The sequence below is a fragment of the Lasioglossum baleicum genome, chromosome 17, assembly GCF_051020765.1.
Source record: "Lasioglossum baleicum chromosome 17, iyLasBale1, whole genome shotgun sequence".
Classification (NCBI taxonomy): domain Eukaryota; kingdom Metazoa; phylum Arthropoda; class Insecta; order Hymenoptera; family Halictidae; genus Lasioglossum; species Lasioglossum baleicum.
Genome location: NC_134945.1, coordinates 9,678,398 through 9,692,238, shown reverse-complemented (window position 1 = coordinate 9,692,238; position 13,841 = coordinate 9,678,398). Strand labels below are relative to the sequence as shown.

General features: G+C 33.8%; 1 protein-coding gene across 12 annotated transcripts in view; it reads left to right on the top strand.

Moving 5' to 3' along the window:
• Positions 1–13,841, top strand: part of LOC143217586 (dystrophin, isoforms A/C/F/G/H) — a 1,095,306-nt gene that overhangs the window by 2,467 nt on the left and 1,078,998 nt on the right. For 10 of the 12 annotated variants that reach the window (XM_076442046.1, XM_076442049.1, XM_076442042.1 and 7 more), the window contains exon 2: positions 365–455. In XM_076442046.1, coding sequence (XP_076298161.1) covers positions 365–455 — 91 coding nt within the window. Of the gene's footprint in view, positions 1–364; positions 456–3,729; positions 3,978–6,877; positions 7,654–13,841 lie in introns of those variants that run through there. The other 2 variants (XM_076442048.1, XM_076442047.1) reach the window with 2 other exon arrangements.

The following is a 13,841-nucleotide window of genomic DNA, read 5'->3' as shown; positions in this document are numbered from 1 at the left end:
ATGAATTGAAATCTGTTAATTCAATTCTTTCTTGCGATAACGAATTCTAATGAATTTTAGTAGATTATGTAAATATATTTCGAGTGGCCCGGTTTCCATAAAAATTGATAGGAGCAAAATTGTCGGCATGCCGAAGTTACGATTACAGCTGAGGAAACGCATTCTGGCTCGCATTATCTATAACCGCTCTGTCCATAAAAAATAATCGTGTATACCGATACCGACACATCGACATCGGCATTGAATCTATCGTGAGCCATTCTAACCGCGTGCAGTTCGATGCTGTCTGATCAATGATTCGCTTCGGACGAACAAAAATTTGACAACGGGAAGTGAGATGAGTGAACAGATTTGTTTTTCGCAGATGCAACCGAGAAAAATTCGTTGGATTATTCAGTTCGAGGATGACCCGTGGCAAGGCGGAAGTGTCGAGGAGCAAATCACCAGCATTAAATGTGAGTTCTAATCATACATGATATCAGGAAGAAATTATTTCGTAGAAGTGAAACTGCTAATAACGAAAACACGTATGTACCGAATTGTAAATATCACTATACGAGATCTCATTAGACTCGATGGAGATCCGCTGGCCTAATAGCAATACACTCGTTAGGAAAGCATGCTCAGTACTGACGCCACATGTCATTTACGTAATTATAAATAGAAGTGATCAACATGATTACGTATTGCACCGTGTTTTACCTTGTATCGTGGACATCGCGTTTAAATGTAACTAATAGACGGATCTTTTTGCAAAATAAGCATTTTCTACGCCTGTTGCAAGACACAGGAGCAACTTAGAAATTTCTTTCCTTTTTTAACGATCTTAATAGCCTCACAATAATATATCAATGCGCTTCTACTATCTCAACTTACTTACTTTTATCATAGTTCCATAAAATCCGCAGTCTAGTAAATGATACAGAAAGTATACGCGTTCTTTCTTTCTATATTTTTATTACACGAATACTTTACACTACTTTACATGTATCTACAATTACATTTATGTAAACCATGATTATATAGAATTGTTTTCTTAAATTCACCGTTAATTACAATACGCTTTTCGGCATACTAATCCAACAACTTTTAAACAGTACATAGGGGTCAGGAAATTAAATTAAATAGTCTAATTTTTACTTACATTTTTGAAATACTTCTTGTTTTAGCCTCACTTTAATTTATTTTGTGTTCATTTATGTTACATTCTATTTTTATTTTCTCACAATGCTTGATTTACAATCGCGTTCCAATAGACGATTCAAGGTGAATCAAAACTACCGAATCTTGTCAACGACGTGCCTTATCGTGTTGTGAAACTTTAAAGTGTAAGAAAGTGTAAAGTATCGGATTGAAGAGCGGTCTTTGATGTACGATGTACAGGGTGTATAAAAAGTAATGATCATCTATCCTAGGGGTGAATATACACCTCTGGATCGGCGGACATTTGTAAAAGAAACTTGCCGCAAAACTGTTTATGCCAAAGAAAATTGTAGTTAAAGTTTGTATATACATCAACACCTTCTACACATCGAGAAGAGAAAAAGTTTGAAAGGAATCATATGCCGTAAACAAATAATTATTAAGATTTAAGCTGTTGAAGTTTTTGCAAAATTTCCTCCTTTAATAGACGTTTCCTATTAGAGATTTCTCGCGGATGTTTCCACGGAGATTTCCGCGGATCTCTACGAAACACATTTTTTTCGTTACAGGCCCAAATAAATTCTTCGTAATTCAGACGAAACGTAATTTTTCCAAAATGTTCATTATACATCTAGTAAACTAATTCATTTAGCTTGACAAAAAAGCTCAAGTGGTTTGGTCCATTTATAAAACAATTATTCTGATTTAAAGTATGTGCCATCGGTTATGAGAGTGACTATACGTAAGTGTATATTTGCATGAAACACATTCAGATAGTATTGTAAAAAGTGACTTGGTGATCCTAGAGTATGCTTTTTGGATAGAAATAGGCATATAACCTTGAAATTATCTGAAGCTTTTTACTATTGTTTTATCATTCCGTAAAATGTCCATATATATATGTATATATATATAATACACAGGAGTACCGTGTGTGTAATTTAATTTGGCTCAGTGTTTATTACGCGCGTCATGTCTTGCAATGCATCCATTAGCAGGCATTACTCTTTGTTCATATTCCCTCCTATAATTCGCACGTGATGGTATTTTTAGAACACGTGCGATATTTCTGGTGAGTGCATTTCGCGAAGGAAGGGCGGTGGATGTATGTAAACCTTCAAATCGAACGTTTTGATTGTATATTCCTCGAACAACCGTATGTATCTGCTTTTCTCTCGTGCAGAATAAAAAGTCTTTCATTAAGAACCATCCGTGCTGCTGTGAAATGAAGTGAACCTCTGAGAATCGTTTGTGTAAGTTGACTTTTAAATTTTATATAAATCACAATAATTCATTTTTTAATTTGAAATTTTCCCTCAATTTTACATTAAATTTTTATTTTAAATACACAATAATTATAAATTTTTATATTTATTGAAAAATTCATATAAAATTTTGCACAGAATTGCAAAAACTCTTCGACATTAACTAAGGGACATACTCACAAAATAATTGAAGACTGGAATTAAAAAATGCTGCAAGTGCCAAAATGAGAATTCCAAAGAAAATCCATGTAATACACCATTCTTGTAACGAACTCAAAACTGTTAAGCAATCATCAAGGAACTTTCAGCCTTATTTATTCAAAAAACAATGTTTAAAAAAATGGCACTTACAGTCTCTTTAATTCCAGTCTTCAATTACCGAGTGCTATAGTAGCGTATAGACGTGTGTCAAATATGTAGTGAATTAATCTTGAGGTTTTGATGAGTTATCTGTTCAGATACAAGACACGTGTAATAGGAACATTGCGTTGTCGTTGCTGCCTACGGAAGATTATACACTTCCAGTTAATAGCCAGGGTTCAACGTCGAAGAATTCTTTGAATATGTTTTATATAAATAGCTGTTGTCAATTCTATCGCGAATAAGCAACTGTGACATTACAATTCGATGCGTTCGAACAAATTCGTTATTTGATGCGTCGGCGCTGACTTCTGGAAAGAAGATCGCCTACGAAGCATGCTTCCCAATACATACCTTACAGTGCCGCGACAGACCGCATGGGACGAGGTTGTTCCATTTCAACGAAATCAGGAAGTGTTATCCATTAGAATACGATTAACACATATTAAACAATGTGCTCGGATGACTAGCGAAACCTTGTTACTTAAACTCTTGGAAAACGTCATCTCTTATACAGAGATTTGAAATTGGTTAAATAAATATTGAATAAAAGAAAGAATATGCGATAGTTTTATACAGTCACAGTTTAAAATTGAATTTTACATTTGAATTTTAACTTTTGTTGAGTTGGAACGAAAGTTCGTGGTGTTTTAAAATTAAAATTCGAAGATAAAATTGGGATATTTATTCAATAATATATTTTCCATTCTGTTCCATTACTTTTTACCATTTTTGAGGTAACTCATCATGTTATTGAATAAACTTATGCGTAAATATTTTAATCATATCTCTGAATTTCAATCCAAAAACGTAACGAACTTGCGCTCTAACTCAATATTAATCATATTGTTCGTTTGTTTGATTTGGACAACGAGTAATTACCATGCATGTAAATAATCCCGTTAAAAATTTAGAAAATGATTAATAGATACAAAGATTGTAAACTTGTGCGATGGAGAGATCTCGTTTGAAATAGAAAACTGTTTTAATTATTAAATACATTGACTATCTTCATTCTTTTTCTGACATTTTAAAAACAGGTGCGATCGAAGTATTGTTCCCCGCGAATATGGTGTAGAAGATTTGTTATGTAAAGTGCAGTGAATCGTGCAATGTTTTAACGCAAGTGTAACGAGGGTTGTGTGTTTGATAAATTATTTAATTACTTCAAATGCAGATCTACAAGACTAAGTATGGATGATGATATTTGTAAGTAAATTTACCAATTGCATTGCGTGATTGCTTATTTCATAGTTTTAGAAGCAATCGGATAATATGTCTATGTCTACAATTGATGTGATTAGCGGACGAATCGGAGGCAAACGCTCTGTGGGAGGTCTTAATACAAAGACGTAAACGCTTTTCTAAGAATTGCAGTAATTTTCTGACGTCACGATTCGATAGGACCATAAAACAGTCGATTTATGTTAGAAGATAACTGAAATATTGACAGTTTAATATAATTAACTCTTTCATTCGATGTCTGAAAATCATTGGTATATGTTCAAATCTATTTTTACCACGCTTATTATGAATGAAGATGGTAAATAAAAAAATAACTATTCATATATATATTAAACCAAAATTTCTATTATCTTTTAAATAGCAAAGCTAATTGAAGTTTATTTAACTAACAATAGAACAGTGAGTAGCAAAGATTTAATCCCTAATCTGTCTCCAAATTAGAAATATTTTAAAATCAAACTACATAAAAGTATAGTTGATTTACTGATAAGAATTAGTAGAATTTGTCAGACTACGTTGTTATAAATTGAAGGAACAAAGTTGATTGTAGAATAACTGACCGGTAAAATATCAACACACACGGTAATATAATAATTTTTATTAAATATTGAGCCATCTCTTAAAATTCAAATACGAATAATACAAATTATCGAAACATTTTTTCTGTACTTTTTATTTTTAAGTCTTCTTCGGTTTTTATTATTAAACAGCTTATTAATAGTAGATATATTCAAGGTTTATAACAGTACGAAACTATAACAGAATTCACCTTTTGTACTCATATAATGGAGAGATAAGTAAATTCAATCTCGATCAATTTTCTTCGTGTCTTTGTATGGTGTACTAACGATATGGTTCTGCAAAAGAAATAATCTCGTTATGATGATTGGTACGCACGCAGGAGTTGTGCGCATTGTGGGGACGCATGACCCACCACCGTCCGTCTACGTCTACCTGTTCCATTCTAGAGACCACTTCTTTCGATTTCTGAGATCCTGTTTACCTGCGATACATTGGGCCTTACGGTTCGCCAGGAACGGGCCCGGGGGCCTACTCCACTGTTCGCAGTCCCTGATTATTGTCCCTTTCTTTGGGACCCAAAACTGTAACTCCGAAATATTCCAAGAAATCATATGCTTGTCAATTTTAATAACCAATTTGTCAGTCGTCGCAAATTATCTACTAAATAGTGTAAAAGTTACGTAACATAACACATTGCGTTCAGCAATCATTTACTTGCAATTACGATATAATCTAGTATTTCGATATTACATTTCGATATTATTTCGAAGTTATATAATATAACACGTTGCATTCGGTAATTATTTACTTGCAATTACAATCTAATCTAGTATTTCGATATTGTATTCAAAGTTAACCAGTAATTTATCACCACAAGGTAATAACAAGTCATTATAAATTATCTACTAAATAGTGTAAACGTTACATAATGTAACACATTGCAATCAACATATTGTATTCAAAGCCATAGCAATGATTTTAAGCAATTACATAATTACTAGATAATAATAAATAATTATTAGTGGTTTTATGAATATCAGTAGTAAAATCGTCAAAGTAGTAGTCGTCAAATCGAACTTTAAAGCAGCAAACATTTCTATGGAATGGCAATTTATTGAAAATTATTCTTTAGGAAATAATATTTGCTTAAATAATTGCAATTCATGCATTCTCTAACACTGAATTTATGTTCAAATGCTATGATAATATTATTAACTACTTTTTATAATTACTTTATCATTCTTATGTTTGTTAATCTTTGAATTTATTAATATTATATTTTATACTCGAAATTAGAGAGGTTCGTTTTAACAATTTAACAATTAGTACAATTGTCAATTGTATAATCAAATATATGTATGTAAATTAACTAAAGCTGCTAAACAATTAAAAGTGAGATCAATATTACACTTTTAGTTTTGAAGTTACCGACACACAATGTATTTGAACATCGCGCCTTCTAACGAACGTACTCTTGTAATTTTTGCGAAAAATTCAACAGGAGCCACTTTGAGGTGCTCAGTATACTTTTCAATAGCACTAAAGTTAAATGTACTACATAATTTCTAATATTTTATATTATAGTCACAATCTACATAGAACAATTAGCAGGTAAATTGTCTTGAATTATTCAACCTTTTTCTATCAGCTATTTACGTATTGTACAAGACAATTTTAAAATTCCAGTGATCAATTTATTAGCGATGATAACCTAGTTTTTTAACATGAATTTGACATTGTTTACCTTACGAGTTATAAATCGAAAATAGTATGGTTGTAACCGTTCAACGATATTCAATTCGCAAGATGTTACATAGAAACAGATTTAAAAGCTAAACTTTATATCCCGGAAGACGAAGAAATGTACAGAAACTGTTTTAACAAGTTACAACGAAAATGAGATTACGGAGTAATAAAACGATGACCGTAATTCCTGTAAAAGATGATTTATACTAACCGCACAATGCACAACGCTTTAATAACAATTCTTTTATTTAGTTTCCGACAAGTGTCTGTGCTGATAGAATGGGATACTATGAACACCTCTATTCAAATTCATTGCAGACTGTTTTTGTGTGATTAACCGTTCCGTACCTGTGCGGACCAATAAATCGACGTCGGACCGTGATTTTCGAAACTGGACCGCACGTTTCGACCCAATAAAATGTCAACAATCCTCGCCTTGTCTTCTACGTGGTATTCGACAAAGTCTCAGAACAAGGGAAAGGGACGGCCCACGATAAAGAGCGAAAAGGATTGCGGTAGGTTGAAAGACCGAGCGAGATGGAATCGAGTGTGCATCGGTAGAGGTCGGTGAGGGTGGGGGAAGTTGGGCCTTACTTGTCCGAGCGTCCGAGGTTGCCAGTTCGCTCGAGACTCGGCCGGTGTGTGGTGGCTTCGTGCGTTCTGTTGACGTTCGTACAAGAGCGAGAACGTTTGTCGGTGTTCCTTTACACATTTGTTTCGGTCGGTGGTTCTATCGTGTTCCAGTGATCATCGATCTCTTTCCTTTGTCTGTTCTTCTCTGGTTGGTTCGCTCGAGGAAGGAAGGAAGGATAGGGTCGTGGTTTCACATCGTCCGTGTTTCAATCACGGCAAAGATTGTGAAGGCTCGGGGAAAAAACGCCATCCTCGGTGGAAACGGTGGATAAGCAGAGAGCGAAAGACAGAGCGCAAGGAGTTGGAGAGAGAGAGTGAGAGCGAGAGAGCGAGAGAGAGAGAGAAAGTTAAAAGTCCATGTGTGCAAGTGACAAGGTGTTCGCGCGCATACGGGTGCAGTGGTCTTCTTGACAGTGTCGAATCAACAAGTGTCGCGCACGGAGCGTCGATGTCGCGCGGTGTGTGTGCGCGCGCGCATTTCTAACCTCATCCTCGAGATCGGTTCGGCTCGGCTCGGTGGATCTGAACGCGGCAAGCCTTTCGTCGTGCCCCAGTACTCGCGTTTCGTTCGTGCAGGCTCTTAGACAGTGACGAACGTGATTGGTGTGATATCATAATTTTGTTGTTTAACACGCTCTTGGATACATCGTTACTATCGTTACGTCGTCGTCGTCGTCGTCGTCGTCGATCCGGTGGCTGCGTCTCCGCAAACGTCTCAAGATGGAAGTCGTTTATATAGGTACGTCATCGAGCGCGCGATTCCGGCCTGTGTATCACGGGCCCGGAATCCCGGCGATCGTTGTGTTACTTTTACTTAGGTAATCGGCCGCGTCACGTGAGTTGACACCACGGTTTACTTTGCGGTTACGTCTTATCTACTCGGCGACTTGACAGGTTCGCTTTTACATACATAGCAGGAATTGTTCGCCGACGGGGGTTTTATTTGCCCTTCGAAAAGCCGGTACATACATAGCTATTCTCGATCAGTTTGTTTACTGTATAATAGCGACACACACAGTGTGCAAAACGCCCCAAAGCTGGCCATGCAACAATATTAACGTCCCACAAGTGACATTAACGTATCGGTGACCGGTTTTATATTTTTCGTTTCATTTCAGATTCGATACATTTTTTCATTCAAGCGCATATTGTAATAAAAAATTGTACGAAAAGCCTTTCTAAAAATACCGTGTATGTACCAAGGTTTTTCGCTGATCACGAGTTGAATGCTTGATTAATATTTGAATTAACCGTTCGTGAAGAAAAAATGACATTTTCATTGAAAAACCTATTGTATACATCTATATAAGAATATAGACGTTTTTCTATCGACGAACATTTGTTTGAACATCAAATTGAAACATTGATGTTTCAAACAATAAATGTTCACTCATAATAGAAGTTTATATTCTTATAATAGTAAAGTGTACAAAACAAATATAAGGATATTAACGCAAATGATAAATATTTCTTAATTCGTTTATTTGTACTATGTTTCATCTTGAGAATCGGAATCAATACATCGATTTTCTATCAATACGTTAATAGTGTCACTTCAGATGGTATTCGTGTCTTATTGTTAGATATTTTAGGAAGAGTGTCACTCTCAGAAATACACTGTGAACTATGTCCTCATTTGTTTTATCCGTAAGTCCTTTCGACTGTATTCCGTTCTATATTTTTTAAATAATTTGTGTCCATGCATGAAAATCTTGTGTACTGATAGTGGCATGTAGAACCAACGATATAAGTCAATAAATAATTTTGCCGTATCGACACAATAGATTTGAATACTTGTGGCGTTTCGAGCGACTGAACGTTGAGAAATAAAAGTTCATTTGAAACTCGTAATCAGCGACTGTAAAAGTCTCAATTAGGATGCACTGGATAATACATACATAGCTCTCTCTCTCTCCTGTTTTATTAAAGACATTATAAATTAATATGAAATTGCATAAGTTTCCTTATTTGTTAGGTTGAACATGCCTTTTCGATAGTAACATAGAATCAATTTAAAAATATTCTTATATCGACTCCAATTTTTCAATCTTCATCAAAAAATTAATTCAATAATTATTATTATTATATTACGTTAAATATATAAAGATTATAGACTCCAGTAGTATTGTTTATACAATATGCAATATACGAGTTAGATCAGACTGCAAGCACACGATCGTATGTATTGGTATTCTATTGTCTTACATTGAAAATTTAAGACTTGAATTTCTTTTTTTGGCGCAAACATGCGCAAGATTATCTGTTAGAGCATTGCAGACATATTCACAAATATTTTCCACGCAAAACAAGCATGTCGTTCGGTATTGTTTCTTTCTTTATTTAAGATGAAAAAATCGGGCAACATAATTTTTCTTTATGCAACCGTATATTTTGAACTGTATACATACAGTTAATATAATTTCATTGTTGAGCCATCAAGGAACAATTTTCGATAATAACATTATGCTCCGAAGCGTATAGATTTAACACAATATGTATGAGGAAATAAGCATAACAACTCGCAGTATTTGAATGAAGGAAAACTGAGCCAAAGATATGATTTAGCAATGTTAAAATTAATTTTTATACTTCCTCGTACTTTGAACTATTATTTGATGACATCACCACTCGGGTGAACAAAATTTTTTACCTAATTCTGCCCAATACAATACAATACGGTTATAATGTCCGCACAGACACGGAACGGTTTCGTTCTGTATAATAATATGTACTGTAATAAAACTTTTATTACAGTATTTATTAGTTATTTTCTATTGTTTTGTTTTTGCTTTCCGATATAAACACCTATTGTTCAAATGTTTGTCTGCTTCGTGCTGAACCGTTCCGTGTCTGTGCGGATAGTATAAGTCGACCTTCAATACATATAACGGTAAACAAATGATTTCTAAGAATTTTTTTCAGAACTATTGAACATATGGGATCTTTTGGGGATGTAAACAGATAGTCTTGAGGTACAAGAGGTTTTTCAGTTACATTCTTATTATTTATTGGATAATACGCGTGCACGATACCTACAAAAGTAGTAATCAACAGCGGATTGGACCTCAAATATTGTATATTTGATTTCGTATTTATTTCTAATGTTGTTACTGTTTCCTTTAAACTGAAATAAAATTCTATTTTGTTGTAGACGATATACATGCAAGCCTGTTTAGAAAATAGGCGTACAATAAATATAAACTTTCTTTTCTTTCTACGAATTTCTGAACGATGAAGAATTTTTACTCACTATAGCCACAAAATAAATAGTGGTGCTAGGAGTTAATAGGGCTGAGCTTCAGTAAAAATGTAATATGTAATGCCAGTTACAGTAAACCCATGGAATTTTGAAATGTGGCATTCAGTGTGTGCCGGGTCCACGTGATTTAGAGTATTTTGCATCACGTTGGTATTGTTACGTTATTATAGTATACACGAATGCGTATAAAGTCGGTACTTTACGCTACTATTAACCACCTGTAGATTTTCGTAGTCTCGCTGTCATGTCAGTAGGGAACCGGGGGTTATCTGGCTTTTCTAAAGTATGTCTTATCTAATCTGCGGAATATTTATTTACCATTATACGCGAAAGATATACATACATGCATCACAAAATTTGTGCGGTACACGTGCACGTCTCTGGAATAATTGGGCTGTGTAAGTGGTGTCATTTAGATTAGAATGCATGCTTTCGTGCGAAGGGTTCAACGAACGTATCATTTAACACGATAATTCAATGACACGGAATTAACACTATTTTACCAACTTTTAATACTGAGTGATATCGAAGTATGTACATATATATGTATAGTGATAAAAACTATTCGCTATTATTTATCTAGAATGTTTGTTGGCAGGGTCGATAGTGCCGTTATCAACTCAAAACCTGCTAACTAATATAAATTCTTACTTGTAAACATTACAATATTATAATTGCATACAGTTTTTCGTTGTTCAGCATACTTTGAATAGCGAAAAATTGGCGGGAAAACTTTTACCGCGCGAAAATCAATTTATATTCGACAGTTTTGGTTGTAAGATGTGTTGAAAATTATAGATAATTTTTCATAAAACTGTCGATTATTCCGAAAAAATAAAGAAATCGTATATAACATTCATATTGTGTATTGTTACATATTAATATACTGATTATGCACTAATTGCAATTATATCGAAGCGCAATCAATATAGCTTAATTTAACAAAGTATTAACAAGTATTTTTTGCAATGATATTAGCGTCAAACAAATATTGCAAGATGAAAAAAGAATTTGTAAAATGTTGGGAATATTCTTTTTTATTACAATGCAATTTTAAATGTAAAACTGGATCATTCGACCGTAAAATTAAATAACTTTTTCGATAGTAATTGTCATCCACGCTAGTTTTACATAAAGATGATATTTAGCGGTCACTGTGTATATTGTTTGGTATCAGTATGTATGTCATGTATTGCCAGGCGCCTTGTGATAAGATTTATAGACTTAAAAACAAACTTTTTATATTGTTTTAATGTACTCGTATCTTCATACATATAATCGATTGTTCCTCGAAAGAAGATATCTGAAGTCGTAATAGCTATCCACTCCCTTCTTACATCGCAAGTCAATAGTAATAGAAGTGGCGTGGAGACTTACTATGGCTTCAGCTATCTTCTTTCAAGAAATAGGTACATAATAGTAATTCGGATACCAATTTGCTAATTGAAGATTAGGTTGCACTTGCAGAGGCATTAGTATTTACTTTAAAATTGCAAAATCAAGAAACGTTTAAAAATTGTGCATTTGCATGAACTATCTCATCATGAGATATACACTCGGTAAAGTAAGTCTCCGTACACCCTTTAAAACAGAACAACTTTATTATAATTATGCCAAATGTGTGTGTGTGTGTGACTTGATGTTTTGTGAAAAGCAACTTTTTATATTTTCTCCGCAATTACGATTAACACTAGACTATTAAAAATGCATCCATGAAAATTTCTTCAACAAATTTATTTCTTTGGTTACTTATATTAAAAAAAATGGCTAAAAATTTGGATATACACTTTTTTTCACGTTCTTGTTATTTTTATAGAGTGTTGTGTCCTGTAGTAAGCTAATTGGTCTAACTCCTCAAAAAAGTTATTTGCTCCACTTTCAAGAAAGGTATTCTTCTATTAAAGAGTGTACGAATACATATGTGAATCTTATCGAATACTCGTCTCCTGAATAAGTAACAATCCAATCATTGTGTTATAATAATTAACGCTGCAGTGCTACCTCTTTGTGTCGGACGTCGCGCGAACCTGAGCGCATCGAGCGTGAATAATTGTATCATAGCTGGCAACTTTCATTTTTTATGAGTTGTACATAGCGTGTTTTACTTCATCTAAAATGAACATGAATATTTTCAAAAGAAGGTAAAACTTATAAGCGAGAAAGTTTGTCCGTTTGTCCAGCCACCAGCAATCGACAAGAATCATTGATGCACTGTATATTGCAGAAGCGATGACTCATTGGACGTTTGTCAAAATAATGGTCCCTTTGTTCCTGTGAATTCAATGAATTTACTTTGTCAGTGTGCAGTGGACACGGTTTGTACCTTTTAATACAGGGCATTCATTTACAACTTGAAAGAGTGTTCCACTCTGTCGGGTCTAGAAAACCGAACTTTTTCCCATACAGGTTTGGAAATATGCTTCTAGATTTTTAAAAAAGTTGAGCTGTTAGCAAAATTTAAACTATGCACTCTAAAGCCGTTTTGCATAGGTTTCACATTTTTATTTTATAATTATAATTGGTTTATGTGTGCTCCCATTAGAAATTATTAAATAAATTTCTTCATTCAAGTACTTCATTTAAGTAAATTCAGTCCTACAATTTTTATAAAACTAAATAAAACATGCGTTGATAAGTACTTTCGAAAAATGGTAGCATTATTCGTCCTTAAATGATGCATTGATCATGTGATTTGCTGATGTCAAATCTATCGTACATTTTGAGGATTTTTTTTAACAAGTTCATAATTACTTTGAATGTTAGATGAAAATATTGTTCTCCCTTTAACTTCAATATCGTAAGTATTTCACATTCATTTAGTTTAACTCCTACGGCCCATTTTTAACAACTATGCTTTTTATATCAACTAGATTTATCGATAAAAGTAAGCAGCATTGTAATTAACGAATCCTGTCAATGAATTTCAAGATTCCTGATTGTATTACGGTATAATTTTGTGGTCATTCGCATTCTTCATTTTCAAGATTGTTATCTTCATTTTGTGGTTTCTTTTACCATCAACGAATAATATGTTGAAAGAATTTAAAAATTTCTTAAAATACACATATGTACTTAGTAAAAAGTTTCGTGAACTACATATTTATCATTTTAACAGAACTTTCATACAAAAATCATTTTTTTCCGCTTTTCGGTGGAAGCACTCCTTATCACGATTTTTCAAGGGTTTCCGATAATCTCGGGAAAAGATGTTTCCAACAAAAGCTGTGCAGTATGTAAATATCTACAAATTTTCTATATATAAAATTTTTTCAACAAAATTTTTTCAACAAAGAATAAAATAATTTTGATTTTTTAATATTAAAATGCATTTTCGATTTTATAATATCGTAGCTAACGTTCTAAACAACGCTAAAATAGCTTTTTTCCAATTTCTCGGGTTAAATACCCCACTGTGCGGAGTTTAGTTTTTAATCGGCACCGTACATTCTCAATTAGAAACAGAGTCCATTATAGGGCATCGTGTCTACTCTTTCAAGGAATTTCGTGGTAGTTGTTTCGTTTCTCGAAGATGGTTTAGTTGCCGTTGGTCTACGTAAAATAGTAGGGCAGTCCGATTAACGCCAAGCATTCCCATCAACTCGTTTGACCCGCGAACTTCGGTTGATGTGTTTAGGGGCCAACGACACGCGTTCCAATGACGATGAGGA